Source organism: Rhinopithecus roxellana, chromosome 3, assembly GCF_007565055.1.
Source record: "Rhinopithecus roxellana isolate Shanxi Qingling chromosome 3, ASM756505v1, whole genome shotgun sequence".
In the NCBI taxonomy this organism is placed as follows: Eukaryota; Metazoa; Chordata; class Mammalia; order Primates; family Cercopithecidae; genus Rhinopithecus; species Rhinopithecus roxellana.
In genome coordinates this window covers 146,063,342-146,086,966 of record NC_044551.1, presented here as the reverse complement: position 1 = coordinate 146,086,966, position 23,625 = coordinate 146,063,342, and the positions used below count along the sequence as shown (strand labels likewise).

The window sequence follows — 23,625 nt, the reverse complement described above, 5'->3', positions numbered from 1 at the left end:
TCCCGTGGCTGATGGGGAACACATGTCCAGACTCTGGGCACTGCAGGGTGCCCTCCAACACATTCATCTCCAGCAGCATGTGGTGCATCATCCTCACCATGGAGATTCCTAGCAAATACTCTAGGTATTTTAAATAGAAGAAATTTAATACAGGGAAATGATTACATATATAATGGAAGAACTGAGATGTCAACCGGAAGAGTGAGGCAATCCACATTTTAGCAACTACAGTAAGTGATCTCCAACGTCATGGCTGGAGGACTCAAATGGTGAGAAGGCAGAAGCTAGAATCATGGTGGACCTCACCTGCAAGAGCCACAAAGAAGATCCATCAATTCAGTTCACAGAGAGGGAAATACTCTAGTTTCTACCTTCTACCTTCTTATTGCTCTCTAATCTTCCATTTTATCTAGACTGCTGACAAGCATGCAGTGGAAGGTGAGCACCAGATCTGAGAGGAAACAGGCAATGTCTGGTGCACTACACAAGAACTCTCGCAGGCATCTACTAGGCTTGCTCGGTGACTCATTTAAGGAGTAACCCTCTTTTATGTATCAGAGTAGTCTATGGTGTGATATAGTATATTGTTTCTTTTGATGACTGGTTTCATTTGTTCCCTGTAGGCACCTAATCACTGTTTTTTAAATTCCCCAGGAGATTCTGATATACCCAATCAGCTGAGAACCACTGAATAGTGGCTTTCAACATTTTGAACATCCAAACATTGTCTTCACAGAAAATCTTAATCTCTGAAGTCTACTGCACAAAACATAGAAAAGCAAGGCTGTTCTGCTTGAAGCGTAGGTTGGGAACCTGGATTCCTCTCAAATCCAGGCCACTCCTGGGAACATGGTCTGGAGATTTGAAGATTCCCAAATCTAGTCCATCTCATTAGTTGATATGTATGGACATCCTCTGTGTCTCTCAGTGCTCTCTCATGTGTAGACATATGGTGCCCCATTCCAGAGAGTGACTTTAGTGTAATGCGGCATTAAAGGAACCCTAGATAGACCTGTACTGGACCTTACATATTAGAGAACTCTGCAGATAGCTGTAAATTGAGTAATAATTGGTGTCAGGTTATTTTAGCACAGTTTGGGGATAAAATGGTGCATTAATCTCCCAGTTTGTGGCTTATTAAACTTTGAAATGGAATTATTTGAGACATAAAAGAGATAGCAGTACTTTGCTGGATCTTCTCCATTAATCGAGATTGTTACAGAGGAGAAATTTTTGCCACTGTTTATCAAATATTTTTTCCTCTAGTTAATCCGTATCATTGCGGGAGCTTTACCCAGGAGGAGGACGAATTACTTGCCTTCCCTCGATCTCTTTCAAGTCCTACCCCCTCACCTTTAAACTGTCACATGGAATCTTTGGTGACAGAGGAATAGAGGTGGGCAAGCAAGGCGTTTGGAAACCAAACTGAAAACAAATTCTCCATAAAGCACAGATTCACCAGCCTAGAAATGGCTCTGTCTGGATGGATTCCTTGAGATGTGTTTTATTTCCATTAAAAACACAAAAACTTTCCTTTCACTGTGTCTCAAAACGATAGAGAAAAACATTCAGCCTTTCAAGTATTCAAGAAAAGCTTGAAGAAATAAAAGAAACTCGTTGCTCTCTAGGCCACTTTAGGAGGCACAGCGTTCCTGGAGAACTTCAGGATTCTTTCTCAAGGGAACCCAAGGTGGGCGTTCAAAGCCGATCCAAAGGGTAGTCCTCTTTTTAGAAAACAAAAGGAGCACAAGGGTGGGGGACTGAAGGTGCCCAAACCTGGGGGGTCAGTGTCACTTTCTTCCTCTCTTTCGCCCCTTTCCTCCCGCTCCTTTCTCCCCTGTGGCCCCGAGTGCCTCTGCTCAGCACCCCTTTCTCTCCAGCCCGGACTGCCCATCTTCGCTCCTACCCTCGCGCGTCGGGGCCGTGTCTACACCCACCCCAGGACCTGGTCCGTCCGGGCTCCTTCCCATCCTCACACCCGCGCCTTTCTCCCTGCTGCCCCGGCTTGCGGCTCCAGCTGCCCAGCTCTTCCCGGGACAGGGTATCCCGCCAAGGGGGCCGCCCCCGCCCCGGCCCGCCCCCGCCCGGCCGCACCATAAAGCGCCGGGCCGCGGCCGCTGAGCCCAGCCGCCAGCTCCCAAGCACCGCGCGGCCGGGACGCGAGCGCCTCCCCCGACGGCAGCCCGGACTCCGAGCACGGGTCACCTGCGCCGCCGGCCCGGGCCCCGACCGAGGTTCAACGCACGGCCCGGGGACCCCCAGACAGGGCCAACGCCGCCGTCGCCCCAGGCCTCGGGGGGAGCAGGAAGAGCCAACATGCTGGCCCCGTGCGGAGCCGCCGTCCTCCTGCTGCACCTGGTCCTGCAGCCGTGGCTGGCGGCAGGCGCCCAGGCCACCCCCCAGGGTAAGTGGGTTCGAGTCGGTCCCGGGGGCCACAGGCACTGGGTGCCCCATCCGCGGAGCGAGCGGAGGAGGGACCTGCTCGGCCCTGTGCTCCTGGGCCCTTGCTCAGCCCCTCTCTGTTCCTCCCGGGCCCAAAAAAGCATATTGTGATTGGACTTACTGATTAGTCTAGAATTTTCTGAAATTCGATTATCCAATGATGGGAACAATTCCCTAAATAGGTGGGGGATGTAAAATTGATTCAAACTATGCAAAGACGCGGGGTTGCCTTCAAAACTTGCTACACGGCGCTAGACCTCTAACATGTTAGGCTCTGGTGTAGGGTGAACTCCGGGTCCTGCATCCTGTGCCGGTTCCCTCCAGGCAGCCTTGCACCTTAAATTCTTCCATAGGGCAGAGCGATGTTCGCCCAGAGTCTGCTCTTGACATCCCTGAGAAAGACGCAGAATTACTCTACTTGCCCTGCCACCTGCATTTTCTGCTCTGACTTTGCTTGAACGCCAAAGAGAACGTTTCTTTCGAGAGTTGGCTTGATGTCTTAATTTCTGAGATAAATAGGAAGGGCTGAAAAACTGGTCTTTTTCAGTGAAATCATGTTCTTTGCAGCAAGATGAGTGCAGCTGGAGGCCATTTTCCTAAGTTAATTAAGGCAGGAACAGAAAACCAAATAGCACGTTCTCGCAAGTGAGAGCTAAACAGTGGGTACATGTGGACATAAAGGTGGAAACAGTAGACACTGGGGACTCCAAAAGTGGGGGTGAGGGTTGGGAAAACTACCATTTGGGTACTACGTTCACTGGGCGATGTGTTTACTAGAAGCCCAAATCCCACCTTATGCAATACACCCACGTGACAAACTTGCACATGTACCCCCTGAATCTATAATTTTTAAAAAAAATTGGTCTTTTTCTATGAAAAGGTAAAAATATAAATAATGTGAAAAGATACTTGGACAGTCCTCAAACCCCTTGGTTAAATGGGGTGAGATAGCCATTGGGTAGAAAGCAGTTAAACAGTTTTTTTGTAAAGACCAAAAGAAAGACATAATTTAAGCAAAAAAAAAAAAAAAAAAAAAAACTTAGGGCTATAACTGGCCCTAACTGGTCAGGGGTGAGCTTCATCTGTTTGAACTTGGTGCCTGGGTTGATTTATTACTGACTATGGAAATAAAACTGGAAGAGACACACAACTTGAAGTAAAAGTTGTTTTTCCTCTTGAAGCCAGAGCGAAGAATGCCTATGAGGGTGTTCTCAACTCCCCTGCCTCCTGCTGCTGCTGGAATCGCCCATTTAAACTGCATTTCGCCAAATAACTCATTTTCATTCCAGACCAGACAACCAGAATTGTGGTTTCAGGGGCTAGAGTGCTGCTAACTTTTAGTTTGTGTTGCAATATTTCAAATGCTGTAGTCTGTGCCCCATACTTCTAGGAAGGTAGGAAAGGAAGCTTTTAAAGACACTTCAAAAGTCTTATTGTGGTGATATTTGGCAAGTTTGAATTTACAGGTATAATTTTTTTGCATTATATGCATTCTTGACTTTTGAACATACAGCGTCATGGTGTGCCTTAGGTATGCTGTTTCTCAGACATACCTGACCATTTTATGGAGACTTGAACTCAGCCTATATAACCTAAATTATCTGGTTAATTTAGTTGCTGTAGATAATCTGATTAAGTCAACTTTCTGATAGATTCTTTTATTGCATTATCTAGTCTGCAATTATCAGGCTTAACAGGATAATTTGCTTATCTCCTTCTTCCTCTGAGCTGCATTGCTAGTCTTAAATTAGTATATATTCAATTTACATACCATGGTAGCTGGGCTCATTGGTAGCAGTAATTTCACCTCTAACACTAGAGGATTGTGCTTTGATCCTGGCACTTTTACTAAAATGTAATAACATTAATAGAAAATGGTAGTGTCTCATTTCCTTTTCAAAACACTCTGTATGTTCATTACTAAGTAATCCCATCTCTGCCTCTTGAGAGAGATGCAAACGAATCAGATGAACCATAGATTGAAATACAGCAAGTTTAGCTTGAATTACATCATAGACCTGATCATAGTCAAAGCAAAAATCAAGAGTACTAAGAATTTTATTTTGAAGGTAGTTCCCATACTTTAAAAACATATCTCTTTTCTGAAGATGTTTTATCCTGAATGGAACTTTAAAACATAATACCTTATTTCCCTTTGCCCTCATTAGTGGAAATGTAAAGTTTCCAATTCTCTTGAAAATTAAAAAATCCAATTTCCCTTTTGAAATGCAGCAGGCAACAGTGTTTATGGTTTAGGGATATAGGCACTAAGAGGAACACAGTAAATGTTCTACTTTCCAATTAAATTCATTACTGTGTAAGGACCCCGGTACATGCGAAAAATATAATATAGATCCAGTTTGAAGACAAATTGTCTTTTAAAAAGGGTAGACATTCTTGAGTAATTAGGTTTTTGCCTGTTTGCTTTAGGACTTTTATTCATTCTTATTACAAAAGCAATACCTGCCCATTGTAGCAAAGATAAAAGTTAGAAAAGCAAAAAATAAAGAAGAAATTTAAAACTTATATTTATGCAACCCAGGGATAGCTTCTATTAACATTAACATGTTGTTGTCTTTCATTTCAAATCTTTTTCTACGTGAAAATATATTTCAAATGGAATTATGTTATACATATAGTTTTAGAATCCTTTTTTCTTAATGTATCATGAACATCTTTCCACATCTGTAAGTATTCAGCTACACTTTAAAATTAGGTAGTATTCTGCTTTTTGGAAGAATCAAAATGTATTTAGCCAGGGTTGTAATATAGAACCCTTAAGTTGTTTTTGGTGTTTTGATATTGTAAATAATAATTTATTGAACAAGTGCGAGTGTCACAGGATGGTTTGGGATGATTTTAACCATCCCCTCAATCTCAGCCAAACCCTTCTTTTTTTTTTTTTTTTTTTTTTTTTTTTTGCTAAGAACAGTTAATATTTTCATAGCAAAATGCTATGCCAACAGAGCTCAGGTTTACCTCTCTTCCAATTAGATTTTCATCTAATTCTTTCCTAAATAGAAATTCTAGAATAGTGTATAATATTCTTATACCTAAATAATTTACCATGTTATCCATGATTTCCATAGGATAAATTCCCATAAGTAAAATTGCTAAAGAGCACATATGTTTTAGAGCCTTTGATACTGTTGTTTAAACTGTCTTCAAAATGTTTATACTAGTTTAAATGTTACACAGTGGTACAGAGACTGCCCATTTCCCTGAACTCTCACAAACAGTTGAGTACTGTTGTATTTACTAGTTTTCCAACTCGATGGTGAAAACAATATCTTATTGTTTAAGTTAGCAACTCCTGCATCATTAGATAAATACATGAACATTTATTTATATACTTAATGGTCATTGTAATTCTTTTTATGTAAATTGCCTTTTCATATTCCTTGCCCATTTTTCTGTTAGGATGCTTATCATTTTATTGATTTGTAAGAACTCTTTATCAATTGTCAATATTACCCATTTAATAACTAGTTTATTATATCCAAGAGACAGCTGTGGCCGGGCACGGTGGCTCAAGCCTGTAATCCTAGCACTTTGGGAGGCCGAGACGGGCGGATCACGAGGCCAGGAGATCGAGACCATCCTGGCTAACAAGGTGAAACCCTGTCTCTACTAAAAAAAAAAAAAAAAAAAAAAAAAAAAATACAAAAAATTAGCCAGGCGTGGTGGCGGGCGCCTGTAGTCCCAGCTGCTCAGGAGGCTGAGGCAGGAGAATGGTGTAAACCCGGGAGGCGGAGCTTGCAGTGAGCTGAGATCCGGCCACTGCACTCCAGCCTGGGCAACAGAGCAAGACTCTGTCTCAAAAAAAAAAAAAAAAAAAAAAAAAGAGACAGCTGTAGGTGCTGAAGTTTCTGCAGGCTATGGAATTGTTCAAGTGATATTTGCATATGCTAATACATATACTAAGTAACTTCTACTGAGTATTACCCAAATTTGGCCTTTGCCTTTTAAATGACTCTAGGCATACTCTCTCATAGCTTTCATAAATGTTACAAAGTTTGTGAGAGAAAGTACTGCTTGCTTGATCAAAAGCAACTTATACAAATACAAATGCAGATTCTGATTTTTGTAGACCAACTCTATAAGTCAAGATACAGTCAAGAAACAGAAACCACATCATTTTGTTTTGTTTCCACATTGGGATCTTGTTAAACAGAGAAATGCCGGAAAATTGTAAAGCCACAAAGCGAACACTTAAGTCTCACAAAGGTAGCAAATCATTTTCCACCAGCACATCTACCACCATATCCATGTTTTCTGCTGCATTTCCTGTCATTTGTCACTGACCAGGAAAACACAATTGGCTCTGGTCCTGGAGGTGCCTAAAGGACTCTGTGACAGAAATTCACTGCTTCGGGACATCAGTAAAGCAATGGTTTGGATGCTTTCACCAGTCCCCCTTGTACTTTAACCTTTAGTGCTTTTCCTGGTGGGCATTTTCAGAGCTACTTGTTCAGCCAAACCCAATTTTGTGTTTGCAAATTCAGTCCTCTCTTGAAGGCTACACCCAGTGATGAATATTGTGCTATATTTCTTCTGGCTCAGATGTCCAGCCACTGTAAAAGTAACAGGGAAGAACCGGTGAGTTTGGCAATATGGAAAAGGGATTACAAGGTTAGCTTACATTACTTTGTAGCTTACTGTCAAATTGCCCCCCAACCAAAAAAACGCTGTTTTCCCCCAAATTGAATCTTTCACTTATACCCCTTTTCTCCCTTCTCCCCAGTCTTTGACCTTCTCCCATCTTCCAGTCAGAGGCTGAACCCAGGCGCTCTGCTGCCAGTCCTGACAGATCCCACCCTGAATGATCTCTATGTGATTTCCACCTTCAAGCTGCAGACTAAAAGTTCAGCCACCATCTTCGGTCTTTACTCTTCAACTGACAACAGTAAATATTTTGAATTTACTGTGATGGGACGTTTAAACAAAGGTAAGCAAATTTGCTGAAATTATTTTCTTAAACATCTCCTTTTTCTATTCCAGGGTTAGGGGTATACTTTCTTTGAGATGGTTTTCTTGTACAATTATATTCTCACTCACTAGTCATCTCAGTTTTCAATATTGAATTCTTCTTACTGTACATTTACCTATATGGGGGTGGTGGGTTCAGGGAGAAAGTGACATTGGGAGATAAAAAGAAGAATTGCTGTGACCAAGATGGCCTTTGACATTGTCTCATCCTTATGTTATTCTGAATCCAGTTCTGGAGCAGACAGGACAAGGGACAATTCAGCCACTATCTTAGGCAGCTCAGGCTGCTATAACAAAATACCATAGACTATGTGGCTTAAACAATAGACATTTACGCCTCACAGTTCTACAGCGTGATAAGTCTAAGATCATGGTGCCATCTTAGTCCATTTTGTGTTGCTATAAAAGACTACCTGAGACTGGGTAATTTATGAAGAAAAGAGATTTATTTAGCTCACAGTTCTGTAGGCTGGGAAGTTTAAGGGCATGGCCCTGGCTTCTGACAAGGACTTTATTGTGTCACAACATGGTGGAGAAGGTCAAAGAGGGAGCAGACACATGGGAAGAAGAGAAAACCTGAGGGGCATCCTAGCTTTATAACAACCTACTCTCTCAGGAACTAATCCATTCCCTTGAGAACTAATCCATTTTCACAAGAGCCGAAACTCACTATCTCGAGAACGGCACCAGGCCATTCATAAGAGATCCACCCCCATAATCCATACACCTCCCACAAGGCGCCACCTCCCAACACTGCCACACTGGGAACCAATTTTCAGCACAAGTTTTGATGGGAAGAGACAGACCATATCCAAACCATACTACCAGCAGATTTGGATCCTCGTAAGGGCCCAGTTCCTAGATTGTAGATGGCCATCTTTTTATTGTGTCCTTACATGATGCAGACAGACAGCAAGCTCTCTTGTGTCTCTTCTTATAAGGTCACTATTTCCATCATGAGGGCCACACCCTCAGGACCTCATCTAAACCTAATCATCTCCCAAAACTCCCACTTCCAAATACCATCCCACTGGAGATTAGGAGTTCAGTATATGAATTTGGTGGGGCAGGAGGAAGGGGGCAGATACAAACATTCAGCCCATGACAGCCACCCCATACCATTCTTAGGTTCCCTTTGAAGCCAGTGCTCAGTAGACCTAGCTCCTAGCTCCATAAGCACCTACCTGGCTGTGATGGAAAGAATAGACCTTAACCAGTAGAACAGGATGAATAGGGCTCTTTTCTCCCTGTGCATGCCAGACACAGGCCTGTCCCTGGTTTCATCCCTCTGCTGTCATTTGTTTTATTGCCGTAGTAAGTTACTATAAGCACTGAGAAGTGAGTCCCAAAGAAAATGGTCACTATTTTTCATTGTCTTCTCCACTCCTGCCTGGGGGACAACACCTGTTCCTGTTTATTAAGGAATGTGACAGATGTGTGTTCCTACTGCTTCATGCTTTTAATAAAATAGGAGAACTGGTTCTTCTGGCTGGATTTTATGTTTATTTCAGTTTGCTTTACAAAGTAGACACTTCCTAGTGCTTCAAACTCTCTCTTAGATTGTACTTGTGATTGTACACTTAAATCTGTAGGCATTAGGAAATAAAAGAAGTTTCTAATTCTTAATTTTCATAGGACTCTAAAGTTAAAAGTGTAAAGGAATGGGATTTTAACCCCTTCTTTTCTGTCAAATTCCAACATGCTTCTTCCCTGCTTCCATTCTACTCCCAAGTCTGCTTTCTCTGTATGTGCCTCACAGCCTGTCAGGGGCCATAAGGAGGTGTCAGATAATAAAGTGAGTCTGGGGACATAGCCAGCAGATGGGTCAACCATTCCTGTCCCCCTTTTCCCATCTTCAGCCCTAATGAGGGGTGATTCTGCCCATGTCTCTGCCTTGAATCAAACAGCCCCATTTTGCCTAGCATCTGTTGAAGGAACTGCTCACCTTCTGACAACCCAGCTACTCAGTTTGTGATCTGTAAAAATCACCGTTCTTCATCTGTGGATCAGCAACTTCTCCTAACCTGTCTATTTCAGAGGCATTGCAAAGATTTTTTTCTTTTTTTTTGGTTCATCCAGCTTAATGGCCAGAAGTTCCTCTACAGAGTAAAAAACTGCTCCGAGCTTTTGCCCTCACTGCCTCTCACCCTCTATTTCTAAATTGGTCAGTATGTGTGAGCCTATTGTGGAAAGTCTGTGTTGCTGGGAAGCACAAGGAAGCAACTTCCCCTGAACTGATCCTTTCAGTTTGCATAGACAAGAGTAACACTAGATTTAATGGGCAGTAGGTAGAGGGTAAGGGAATCGTTACTATGTTTCCTCTGAAGAATCACCAGATGTGAGTCAGCTGTAAATACCAGCTAATCAAAAATTTTAGGGGCTGTAATCCCAGCACTTTGGGAGGCTGAGGCAGGCAGATCACCTGAGGTCAGGAGTTCGAGAGCAGCATGGCCAACATGGAGAAACCCTGTCTCTACTAAAAATACAAAAATTAGCCGGGCATGTACCATGCCTATAGTCACAGCTAATCGGGAGGCTGAGGCAGGAGAATTGCTTGAACCCACGAGGCAGAGGTTGCAGTGAGCTGAGATCATGCCGCTGCACTCCATACTTCAGCCTGGGCAACAGAGCAAGACCCTGTCTCAAAAGAAAAAAAATTTTTTTAGAAGAAAAGATGAAAGGTTTGAGATGAAGAACTGAAAGATGAACATCTCCCTACCCTCCAACCTATTAGGAAAGATAAATTGTTCTTAGAAACTATGGGGACAGAAGGAGTCCTGGAAGAATCTAGAAATGAGAATTCTTATAAGGCAAAGAGGGATTTATGGTATTATTAGAGCTTGGGGAGTTGAAGAGTGACACAGAGAAGTTGTTTCACTGGAGCAGTCAGAAAAAGTATGAAGATTTGCCAGCACTGGTGAATATAAAAGTTCCAGGAAGGAGAAGTCCATTCTGACTGGAACAATAAAAAGAAGTCACTGGGTTCATCAGATCCAAGGAAAAGACAGAGCCTGTGGTTGAGACTCCCCACTGAAGCGTTCAGTGGTAGCCATGCTGGCTTGACATAATTCTCCGCACAACCCTCCAAAAATTATCTTCCTGGATTTGGTAGGCTCCAGACAGCATTCATCTGGCCAAGGTTCAGCTGATCTCCTCTTCTGCTGATTTGCGTGGAAAACAGGGAAACAGAAGAAATCCAAATGGATCTCTACTGACTTAAAACACCTGAGTAGGAAATAAAACACACCCTTTCTTCCATTAAAGTCCAGGACTAGGAGATGAAGGAGGGTGACTACACAGCATCAAAGAGCAGAATTTGGTCATCTGGGCACCATATGACCTCCTGGAACAAATTAAAATATAGCTAATGAAGACTGCAAAGAAAGAGTTTGCCACTGAGCTCTCTGCTACTATTCTCACCCTCTCCAAGTCAGCCTACCCCAGAACACCAAATTACTGTTCACAGACATAATTTGGATGAAGATACACCTGACCTCTGAGACCTCTAGTGGCCCCCTTTCCAAACCGAATAATGTACCCATGTCTCAGTGAGGCATTCAGGGCTTCCACTGCATGGCCCCAAGCAGCCTTTCCAGTTTATCCCTCGTTCCAACCTGCATACAGCCTGAGCTTCAGAAAAAAGGCTATTGCCATTCTTTGGGGCCGTGCGTGCTGTCTCTCCTCCATCCTTTTGTTCCTGCTCTCTGCTCCCTCGGCACATGTCCTACATCACCTCTCAACACCCAAATCCTACACATTCAAGACTCATCTCCAGCTCCTTCTGATATTCTTTCTAATATGACTTTGTACCTCTTAAGGAAGACATTCATCTTAGCTCATCTTGTACTTGAATTACTTCTAAGTCTTCTCTTCGTTTGGTTGGGAGCTCCCTTGAGACAGGGACTGTGCAGCCCTTATCTTTGCATCTGCTACAGCACTTAGCAAGGTGCCTTGTACATAGAAGTGGTTCATGGGCAGATTGAAAAAGAATAAATGGAGGCTGAGAAGAATAGACTTGTTTGTGAAAAATGACATACACCATTGTGAAATTCTGGGATTCCACAATATCTGACACACGGTGGGTAATAACAAAAAATTATGTATTTATTTATTGAGACAGAGTCTTGCTCCATCACTCAGGCTGGAGTACAGTGGCTAGATCTCGGCTCACTGCAGCCTCTGCCTCCTAGGTTCAACTGATTCTCCTGCCTCAGCTTCCCGAGTAGTTGGAACTACATGTGCGCATCACTACACCTGGCTAATTTTTCTATTTTTTTTAGTAGAGATAGGGTTTTGCCATGTTAGCCAGGCTGGTCTCGAACTCCTGGCCTCAAGTGATCCTCCTGTCTTAGCCTCCTAAAGTGTAGGGCTTACAGGTCTGAGCCACCGCACCATGCCAAAAGATATATATATATATATATATATATATATAATTTTAATGAATAAACGTTGAAGGCCTTTTGGAATAGGATATAAGAGGATACAGGTAGTATTTCTGGTAGAAGTGAGCTGCCAGGTTATTAGTAATAGAGGCTTTAAATCTTGATAGAAATAAGCATCCTACAGAAACCACCTGGCTGGATAGAAGATATGGCTGATGTTCTTCTAGTATCTGGCATAAAGACAACTTTCCAGGTTGTATCCTGAGTTTGAGTCACAAACTGCATCACTATAAATACATCTCTGAATCTCTCTTAGCCTTGGTTGGTTGCCTATAAATGGGGATAACAATAGCTACCTCTCAGGTTGATTGCGAGAACTGAATTATATAAGGTATAATAACTTTCTTTATGAGGCTCAATAAAATTTTCATATTCTTAAACAGTATTAGAGAGAGATGTCCGCTATTTAGGCAACTGTTTTCTAATGATGATGGTTTGGTGAACTCCTGGCTTGCCTTGATGACAATTTCACCCTTCAGAAGAAGAAAAGGAGAACTGCTTCTTTAGTCTTAGTATGATTGTCTCAGAACAACTTGGTGCTGTGAAGTGAAGGAAACCCAAAGTGTTTGCTGTAATGACCAGAGAGTGTCAGTCAAACTCCTTAGCCTAAGGATAGGACATGCAAATAGTTCAGAGTAGAGTGGTTCTGAAGCTTGCAAGCTAAAGAGAAATATAGATTAAGAGAGATGGTAGAGCTTTAAAAAATAAAATTTTAGACCCAATAATAAGTGGAAAAATTGAGGGACCTCAAACATTAATAATAATATTTATGGAGTCTTTTTTTTTTTTTTTTTTGAGATGGAATTTCGCTCTTGTTGCCCAGGCTGGAGTGCAATGGCACTATCTTGGCTCACTGCAACCTCCGCCTCCCGGGTTCAAGCAATTCTCCTGCCTCAGCCTCCTGAGTAGCTGGGATTACAGGCATGTACCACCAGGCCCGGCTCATTTTTGTATTTTTAGTAGACATAGGGTTTCTCCATGTTGGTCAGGCTGGTCTCAAACTCCCGACCTCAGGTGATATGCCTGCTTCAACCTCCCAAAGTGCTTGGATTACAGCCGTGAGCAACCACGCCCGCCCTATGGAGTCTTTTCAATGTACCAGGACTGTGTTAAAGGCTCAAAGCCTATTTTCCCTTTTAACTTTCACAGTATTCCTATGAGATGCCCTTGAATTAGCTTAATTTTAAAGTGGTCATATGCAGAAGATGGAAAGAATTTTAAAATTTGACACAAAACTATAAAAATTAGGACAGAAAAGCTAAAACCTAATTGAGTCAAAGTTGGTGATTCACACATAAGATAATAAAATGGATATTTTTAGCCATGTTCAGAATAAGATATGGAAGATATGGAAGAAATAAGCCCACCTCCTGGAATAGGTAATGGGAGATTAACAGGTGATTGAGGTAAGTCAAGTCATAGATGGCTCTTCTGTTTCTGTCTTACCCATCAAGGGGAATGTTCTTCAAATTGTCAAGAATGGTTAAAAGAAAACAAAAATCCAAGCTAGATGAGGAGATAACAGAAAAACACCCACTCTCTTTAGTGAGACTAACTATTCAGGTCCAGATGAATTACATATGGGGATAGTTAGTGAAGAAAGTGATAGTGGAGCCACTGTTAGTATCATTTAGAAATCATAGAGAACAGAAAGGTCCTAAAAGACAGGACAGGCAAATGTTTCCATTTTTATAAAGAAGGGAAGGTGGATTCTGAAAACCACAGGCTACTGAAATTTAGGACAGAGCTCCAGAGGGTTATATGATTATTCATGTATTTTGGGATTGCCTGGAAAAGAAATCTGTGATTTTTTAAAAGACAAAATGGATTTACTCAGAATAAATCATGCCAAACTTTTTTTTCAGTAAAGTTTCAAAGCTGATAGATAAAAACCATGCTGTGAGCATAATGTATCTGACTTCAGAAAAGAATTGGATGAAGTTGCTTATTATACCTTTCTAAATAATATAAAAAAGAATAAGCTAGATTGTAGTACCGCTAAGGGTTGATAATCACTGTATAGCAAATTATCTAGTGGTTTTTGACACGGCTCTGTCTTGGGTATTGAACTGTCCAACATGTCAGTGACTTGAGCAAAGACAGCATTTTATTGTGTTTGCAATTCAAAGCTAGAAAAGAGTTGAACATGTTGGATGCTATCATTCATATTTACAAATTCCTACCAGATAATACAATGGGCCAAAATAAATCAGATTAAATTCAACAAGAATAAATGTAAAGCTATCAACTAGGAGTGAAAAGCAAATTGCAGAAGTTCAGGATGTGAGACATCTATCCTAAGAGTTCTAATCAACAACAAATCCTAATCAGTGTTGAGGATAGTGCCTGACACATAATGGATACTCAAAAATGTTTGCCGAATGAATGAATGAACCAATACTGTGATGCAACTGTTTATAAAAAGCTCCCTATATTTTAGGTTTCATTAGTGCATACATATGGCCAGGTTAAGAAAGCTAATAGTCCCACTGTACTCTTAACTGTCCAGGCCACATCTAATACTATGTCTAGTCCTGGACACATTTCACAGAGACACTGTCAAGTCAAAGATTATCTTGAAAAGAGTCACAAAAAGAGCACCTATCTGGGCCCCATTCTGGGGTTTTGTTTTGTTTTGTTTTGTTTACCACATTTAAGTAGAAAAGTTAAAGGAACTAGAGAAATGAAGGAGCCAGACAGAAGACATGAAAAATATGAAATTTGCCTTACAATATTTGAAAAAAGGGCTAGGTGCAGTGGCTCATGCCTGTAATCCCAGCACTTTGGGAGTCTGAGGCAGGAGTATTACTTGAGCCCACACATTCAACACCAGTCTTGGTAAAAAATTAAAAAATATATATATATATTTTTTGAGACAGAGTCTCAGCCGGTTGCCCAGGCTAGAGTGCAATGGCACGATCTCAGCTCACTGCAACCTCCACCTCCCAGGTTCAAGCAATTGTCCTGCCTCAGCCTCCTGAGTAGCTGGGATTACAGGCACACGCCACCACGCCTGGCTAATTATTTTTGCGTGTGTCTTTAGTAGAGACAGGGTTTCACCATGTTGGCCAGGCTGGTCTCAAACTCCTGACCATGTGATCTGCCTGCCTCAGCCTCCCAAAGTGCTGGGATTACAGGCGTGAGCCACTGTGCCCGGCCAAAAATACATTTTTTAAAAAATTAGCCAGACTTGGTGGTACATGCCTGTATCTCCAGCTATTCAGGAGGCTGTGGCAGGAGGATCACTTGAGCCCAGGAGTTTGAGGCTGCAGTGAGCCATGATCATGCCACTGCACTCCAGCCTGGGTAACAGGGCAAGATCTTGTTTCAAAAAAAAAAAAAAATTAGAAATAATTTTAAAATAATATTTGAAAAATGTCATTTGGAATGAAGATCAGAGTAAATCTCTCTGTAGCTCTGAAGAGTAAAATTAGGATCCATTGGTAGAAGACAGAGGAAACATATTGGCTCTGTATTAGGAAAATCTTGGAGAGTGATCCAAAAGTGAAATGGGCTTCTCTGCAAAGTAATGAGTTCCTTGTTACTGGAAATGTGCTGGTAGAGGCTGCACTTTTATTGAAGGAATTTGTGAAGTGAGATATTAAGCTGGATGACTTATAATGGTCATATTTTGTCATTCTACCAAGGCTAGAGAAGTTTCATGGGCGCTTAAGAAATTGCTTTGCAGTTCTCTCCTGTAACATGACCTTGGGCTTCTGTGCACACTCACAGCTTTGTTGCCTACCAGATAGTTGCATACTATGATGAATCTCATACTTTTTCAAAACATAAAGTCCTCTGCAGATGTTTAGCATAATTGCTGTGTTTCCTTTCACTACATTACATTGTCCAAACTGCCATAAGAAAACTTTGAAACAGACTGCATTTATCACAGCTAGGAGTCACCCAGAGTACTTTCAGAAAAGGCAGTTTGCTGATTTACCTTTTCTATGTATTTCCAAAGCACTAAAGTTACAAAGACCTCGTGTATAGGGCATGAAGATAAATAAGCCAAGGCAAACAAGCATATCCATCACAAGAGACATTAATGTCAAGGAGGCAATTTTTAAATGTACAATTATTTTAAAAGAAGAGGAAAGGTTGACAATGATGGCTTCCATCATATGTTTAAAAGTGCCAAAGAGCAAAGCCATTTGCCAAATAAAGCAAAAAGCTCCGGACTACCTTTGTGAGTTTGCTGCCTGCAGGCCAGGCCACTCTGGACTCCTTTGCCCAAACAGACAAAATATTATCATTTCCAGTTCTTTAAAGCTGGCACCCTGCTTCATAACTTTGACATTCAACATATCATAATATTTTTGACTACCAGGTCCACTTTTCAGAAAGCACCTTTTGAAAATTCTTTCTGAAGATAGCAATATTTCAAATCTTCATTGCCTGGGCTTGCTTTTTAATCTCCTGCCAGTCACTGAAATCGTATTTAATCAGACGGGGCTATGTGGTTCCTGTGTCCGGCTGGTCCCAAGCATGGAAATGTAGCTTCTGGACAGTGTCATAAAATCGGGCCCCAAATTGTCAATTACACAAAGATGCCAAGTTTAGAGGGAAAGGATTTATATAACCAACAAAGTGTTCCACATTTAAAAAAAAGACATAATTGTGAGTAATAAAAGAGTGGACACACTCTATTTTATCTATTTTTTTCACTTCATAGGTAGTTGTAGTGGTGCCCTCAGATACTATGGGATGTGGGAAAATCAGTAAGATATAGACTTAGCAACAGGGAGGGACTTAAGGTGGTGGGAAGATTAGGGCCAGTCCTGGGATAAGGAGTTGAAACGTTATTTAGAATCCACTAGGGAGTTATTGAAGGATTTCTTTTGCTTCATTGCTTGCTTTGAGGAGGCAATAACTTGATCAGAACAGTCCTCTAAGAAGTTCAATCTCTCAGTCCAAAAAGTCCATGCAGAAAGAGCCCTAAAGTAGGAAGGGGAGTCAGGAATCTAACAGAGACGCCCAGAGGTGGAGCAGAGGCAGAGACGTCGTTTGAGATTTGAGCACCCACTGACTGACAGCCTTCAATTCCAATCCAATCTGCACTGCATTCTCGGTACTAACCCTGCAAGATAACCAACTGCAATCGCCAAGAAAGCCTGTGCAGCTGGTGGTGAGTGAAAACTGAGGATGCGAACTGAATGTGCTACAGCTGAAGAAACAGAGTTGTACCTGGAAACACTCAATGGGTTCACCTTGCCTGCTGCCTACACAGAACCCATTTATCAAGACAGGGGAATTGCAATGGAGAAAGGGTAATTCACGGAGAGCTGGCTGTGTGGGAGACTGGAGCTAGTCTCCCCTAGGATTCGAGGATCAGAGTTTTTAAAGATAATTTTGCAGGTAGGGGCTTGGGAAGTGGGGAGTGCTGACTGGTCAGGTTGGAAATGGAATCATAGGGGGTCGAAGTTAGGTTTTCTTAATGTCTTCTGTTCCTGGGTGTGATGGCAGAAATGATTGGGCCAGATTACTGGGTTAGGTGGTGTCAGCTGATCTGTCGAGTGCATGGTCTGCAAAATATCTCAAGCACTGATATTAGGCTTTACAATAGTGATGTTACCCTAGGAGCAATTTGGGGAGGTTCAGACTCTTGGAGCCAGAGGCTGCATGACCCCTAAACTGTAATTTCTAATCCTGTAGCTAATTTATTAGTCCTTTAAAGGCAGACTGGTCCCCAGGCAAGAAAGGAGTCTCCAGGAAAGGGCTGTTACCAATTTTGCTTCAGAGTCAAACCACCTACTGAATTCTTTCCCAAAGTTAGTTCGGCCTGTGCCCAGGAATGAACAAGGAAAGCTTAAGTGTTAGAAGCTAGATAGAGTCAGTTAGGTCTGATTTCTATCACTGTCATAATTTCCTGAGTTATAATTTGGCAAAGGCTGTTTCATACCCAGTGACTGTTTTCCTGAGTGCTCTCCAGGGTGGTGGCCAGGCAGAGGTGTGGTCAAGCTGGGAGGTGGGATGGTTCCAGCCTCAGGGGCCTGGCTGCTTCTTCCTTCTCAGAGTCATCCTCCTCCCTCTGTAGTGTTTTCCCCTGTGTTTTGCTCCTTCTACTATGTGTGGGATGTGTTGGGATAAGATAGGGTGAGATGAGCACCGGGAAAGGGGGCTGGCAAGAGGAAGGGAACCCTGTCTGTTCTCTTCCCCTTCCCGATGATGCTGCCTCTGGAGAAGGTGAGGAAAACTCGCACCCAACAGGCTGCAGGCTCCTGGGGCCAGAACTTTCTGCTTTTCCTGGACTCTGTATGACAGACGTGAAAACATTGAGTTTCCTGAGCCTGCTTGCCCTCTGGGTAGTCTAACTGCTCTGATAATAAAATAAGTGTAGAGGCACTGAAGTAAAGAATTTGCAATAAAAAAGAAAATGAAAAATGGAAGCCATAAGAGAAATGAGTATTGGATCAATTGTGAAGAATGGGAAATGTCAAGGCACTTGGTAATTTTTCTGCTAACAGACATTGCGAGGATGGAAGTTTCCATGGTTTTCCTTGCCTGCGTTTTCTTTTGCTATCGTCATGAGATCTAGGGGCATGAGGGATTTGTCATTTGAGTGTTACATTGCAACAAAAGGCAAGGCAGAAGTAGAGAAACCACTTCAATGAGAGTATGAACACAATAGGTTTTGCTACCTTGAATTAGATGTTGAATTGCTACTCTCTAAACTTTATTTTCTATATAAAAAGCTTTAAATGCAATCATTTAATTATTCGTTGAAAGTTTATATTAGCAACATTTAGTGTGCACCTGCTATATATAAAGTATCCCACTAGGTACTATTCATCAAATTAAACACAGCTATTTAGTTATGAAAATAAACCATGGCCCACATGCCCTGTGAAGCCCTGTTAAAAGCAGGCAACATGCCCAAGAAAATATGTTTCCTTTGAATTTCACAGAAATCTTAGTTTGGGGAGGAAAAATCAAGAGTTTTTGTTATAAGCCAGTATGTGCATCCTCTGAAACAATTAATGTAGAGAACAGAGGTAGTGGCCATAACTGAAATAAGGAGATAGTGAGGGAGTGTGTGTGTGACCTAATTCAAGTTTGGTGGTCCAAGTGGTATTTTTCTTGGCCTGTAAAAACTCCAGGTATTTGCAAAACTGTTCTAAATAGTAATGTAATAGAAGTTTTTAAAAAATTGAGTTAGTGCATATGTTTGGACTCAGTTTCTCCCTCTTTTGGTTACTATATATGGTTCTAATTTCCAGCTGTGCAGTTACTATTGTAAATTCTCAACATTTAAAAAAATTTTCGGCTGGGCGTGGTGGCTCAAGCCTGTAATCCCAGCACTTTGGGAGGCCGAGACGGGCGGATCACGAGGTCAGGAGATCGAGACCATCCTGGCTAACACAGTGAAACCCCGTCTCTACTAAAAAAATACAAAAACAAAAACTAGCTGGGCAAGGTGGCAGGTGCCTGTAGTCCCAGCTACTCCGGAGGCAGGAGAATGGCGTAAACCCGGGAGGTGGAGCTTGCAGTGAGCTGAGATCAGGCCACTGCACTCCAGCCTGGGTGACAGAGCGAGACTCTGTCTCAAAAAAAAAAAAAAAAAAAAAAAAATTCAGATTTAAATTATTTGTATTGATACATGATTTTTACATATTTAAGGGGTACATGTGAATTCTCAACGATTAACATTAAATAAAAGAAGAAGATTCTGTTATATCCCAGATTAGAAATACCTTAGAATTTCTATTTGTGTCTATTTTCCTCCATTCCATTATTTTCTTTCTCTTCATACCACATTTATATACATCTTACCATTTATTTATATTTATTTAATACTTTACTTCAGGAAAATTAGTATTGTTCTGGAATCAGAAAGCCCTTCTAGCTAGTCTGTCTTGCCAGGTCTTTCTGATTCTTCTCCCTCGGGAAGCAAGTGGTGGTGACCACGTCGACATAAGAGATTTCCCGTCTGACTCCTCCCACCATCTCTGTAGGTTACAGAACCTCACGTCAACTGGCTCTCTTCAGACTGTGATCAACTGGAAAATCCAGTCAGAGTTCAGAAGGGTGGGAAAATGAACCTAGAAAGTCTAATGTGGAGAAAGCCTTAAAATATATCCTTCATGTTCCACAGTAGTGATTCTTTTCTTTGGCGACACTGCAATGTAAATAGGTATTCTTGGCTAGTTCATCTGCAGGCAGCACCATCTTGGCATTTACACTCTACAGAAAAGGTACCCGAGGAGAAAGATGGTCCAAGTTACTTGCCACAAATCACACAGATTAACAGCAACACAGTCTGGGTGTATATGTGCAATATATTTCTTTTTTTATTATTTTTATATACAAGTAATGGTTGTTTCTTGTAGAAAGTTAAAACAATGAAGATGAGCAGGAAGGAAAACAAATACCATCCAAGCACCCAGAAAATAACCATATTAATGTAGACATATTTTCTTCTCATCTTCTAGGTATGTATGTATACATATATGTACATATATATACACATGCACACTTTTTTCTAAATTAACCCATATTGACCTATAACCTCCTTTTTTTTTTTTTTTTTTTACTTAACAAAATACTGGGAATGTCTTTTTGTGTTTTTAATATTCAGCTATTCCATAGTATTCCATTTTATGATTATACTGTAATTTAAGTAGCCAGCCCTCTCCTTTTGGACGTATATGTTGTGCCAAGTGTTGATTACAGTAAGTATTTCTGAAATGAACATTCTCATCCATACATCTTGGTGCTGCTTTTTTTTTTTTTTTTCTATAACCCAGGACAGTGCTGAAGTGCTTCTTTTTTGTTCTTTAATTTCCTCAGTTTTAGTTCCTAGAAGTGGCAATGCTGGGCTGTTGGGTTTACACATGTTTAAGGTTCTGATGCACATGACTAAATTACCCTCCAGAAAAGCTCTACTTTAAGTTCTACTTAAGGCTTTCCCACCCTGGGACAGCTAAAGACTGGCCAGAGCTTTGCAACTGCAATGATGTGTTTACCACCTCCCTTATCAGCAATATTTGCAATTAGCCTCCAAACCTTGTTCCTGGGATTGTTTCCAGTGAAAATTAGCCATGCCCGGCTGATTTCTGTATTTTTAGTAGAGACAGGGTTTCACCATATTAGTCAGGCTGATCTTGAACTCCTGACCTTGTGATCTGCCCACCTCGGCCTCCCAAAGTGCTGGTTTGGGAATGGTACCTGTGGGTGCACCTGGAGGCATGTTTAGACACTAGCTGAAATCACTTTGGTCTTTCTAGCAAACCTTAACTAATGGGCTCCACTCACAAAGGGTCAACTTCCAAGATTTTAGCTAAGGGCCTCTTATGTTCAGGACAATAATGGAGTAAAAAAAAAACAAGGCTGAAAACCAGAAGATATGTGGGCTTAAGCAGATATGTGAATAGCTACCCACATAGGGAAAAAAAAAAATGAAACAAAAGCAAAAACAGAAAATAAGGTGGGAGTCCTTCTTTTACAACCACAGATACTTTTTTTTTCTTTTTTTTTTTTTTTGAGACAGGGTCACTCTGTTGCCCAGGCTGGAGTGCAGTGGTTCGATCAGGGCTCACTGCAGCCTCAATCCCCCAGGCTCAAGCAGTCCTCCACCTCACTGTGCCAAGTAGCTGGGACTAAAAGTACGTGCCACCACACCTGGCCATTTTTTTTTTTTTTTTTGGAATGGAGTCTTGATCTGTCACCCAGGCTGGAGTGCAGTGGTGTGATCTTGGCTCACTGCAACCTCCACCTCACAGGTTCAAGCAATTCTCCTGCCTCAGCCTTCCGAGGAGCTGGGACTACAGGCGAACACCACCATGCCTGGCTAATTTTTGTATTTTTAGTAGAGATGGGGTTTCGCCATATTGGTCAGGCTGGTCTTGAACTCCTGACCTCATGATCTGCCCACCTCAGCCTTCTAAAGTGCTGGGATTACAGGCGTGACCTACCGCGCCCAGCCTGGCCAATTTTCTTAAATTAATTTTTTGTAGAAATGAGGTCTCACTATGTTGGCTAGGTTGATTTCAAACTCCTGACCTCAAGAGATTCTCCCACCTGGGCCTCCCCAAGTGCTCAGATTACAGGCATGAGCCTCTGTGCCCAGCCAATACCTTTTATTTTCTAACTGAGCATTGTTAAATTCAGGGATGGGTTGCTGAGGGGCGATATGACAGATTACATGTGATTTGATGTGTGCTGACTAAGGCCTGTGCATGCCTAGCATTTTTTAGTCACAGAATGAACCATACTCAAGTTCAGATTCTAGTCCTGCCGCTTCCTATGTCCTTGACCAAGTGCCTTCACTTATCTGAGACTCACTTTCCTCATCCATAGTTATTCCAATTGCATTTGGTTGCAGTGAGTAGAAATTAAGTATTTAGGCTGGGTGCAGTGGCTCACACCTGTAATCCCAGCACTTTGGGAGGCCGAGGCAGGTGGATCACTTGAGCTCAGGATTTCGAGACCAGCCTGGGCAACACGGCAAAATCCCGACTCTACAAAAAATATATAAATTAGCTGGTTGTGGTGGCTCACACCTGTGGTCCCAACTACTTAGGAGGCTAAGATAGAAGGATTACTTGAGCACGGGAGGCAGAGATTGCAGTGAGCTGAGATAGTCCCACTGCACTGCAGCCAGGGGGAGAGAGCGAGATCTTGTCTTTAAAAAAAAAAAAATGGGTGGGGGGAGAAATCAAGTATTTAAAGCACTTACGGACAGCCCCCAGCCCCGTGGTAGTGCTTAGCAAGTGTTTGGTGAATGAATGGATTCATGCTCTAGGCTTACTTAGAGTTTAGTTTGCTTTCAGATGGGGTTCTGCTTGCTCACTGTACTTACCACTATATGAGAATTGTATTGTTTATTTTCAAATTTGCCACATATTATCTGTTTCTCCATCAGCACAAAACATTCTCAGGAGGAGAGTTGGTTCCCAGTGCCTGAAACAGTGCCTAGCACACAGAAGATGGTGAATTAATATTTGAGGTTATTTCTCACTCACATTCTGTCCAGCAACCCAGTCGTGTTACCAGGAGGCTGTTCAGCATGGGACACTTACCACACCATTCGCTGACCCTCCACTTCCCCCTCTTCCACTTAGCACACCATTCGTTGACCTGTGCTTGCTTCCAGCCATCCTCCGTTACCTCAAGAACGACGGGAAGGTCCATTTAGTGGTTTTCAACAACCTGCAGCTGGCGGACGGAAGGCGGCACAGGCTCCTCCTGAGGCTGAGCAATTTGCAGCGAGGGGCCGGCTCCCTAGAGCTCTACCTGGACTGCATCCAGGTGGATTCCATTCACAATCTCCCCAGGGCCTTTGCCGGCCTCTCCCAGAATCCTGAGACCATTGAATTGAGGACTTTCCAGAGGAAGCCACAGGTAGGAACCCACAAACCATTCTCTGAAGTGGAAAAATGAGCTGCCGGTGCCTAGGGAGTGCAGAGGAGTGTGCTGAGAAATTCCTGCTGCAGGTCAGTGGGTCTAATGCCGGCTGCACATCAGAATTGCCTGGGGAGCTTGAAAAGCAAGTGCTAGGGGGCTGCCCCTAAGACAAACTGCATCTGAATCTGTCAGGTGAGGCCTAGGCATCAGCACATTTTAAAAACACCAATTCTAATGTGATGCCAAAACTGAGAGCTTGTGCTTTCAATGATAAGTAGAGACTCTGGATACAATTGTAAAGTTGGAAAGGAAGGGCAAAAATAAAAATAACTACCTCAGAGTGATGACATTATCTATTTTCAGTTTTCTATAATGAAAATAAAAAAGAATGATTGGAAACTGCCAA

General features: G+C 42.1%; 1 protein-coding gene across 1 annotated transcript in view; it reads left to right on the top strand.

Annotated features, from left to right (window-relative positions):
- The first annotated feature begins 2,101 nt into the window (after positions 1 to 2,101).
- THBS4 (thrombospondin 4) overlaps positions 2,102 to 23,625 on the top strand; it is a 47,573-nt gene continuing 26,049 nt past the window's right edge. Inside the window, exons 1-3 of the mRNA XM_010386009.2 lie at positions 2,102 to 2,404; positions 7,187 to 7,390; positions 22,969 to 23,216. Of these exons, the coding sequence (XP_010384311.2) occupies positions 2,317 to 2,404; positions 7,187 to 7,390; positions 22,969 to 23,216 (540 nt within the window). The 5' untranslated portion in view covers positions 2,102 to 2,316. The remainder of the gene's footprint in view (positions 2,405 to 7,186; positions 7,391 to 22,968; positions 23,217 to 23,625) is intronic.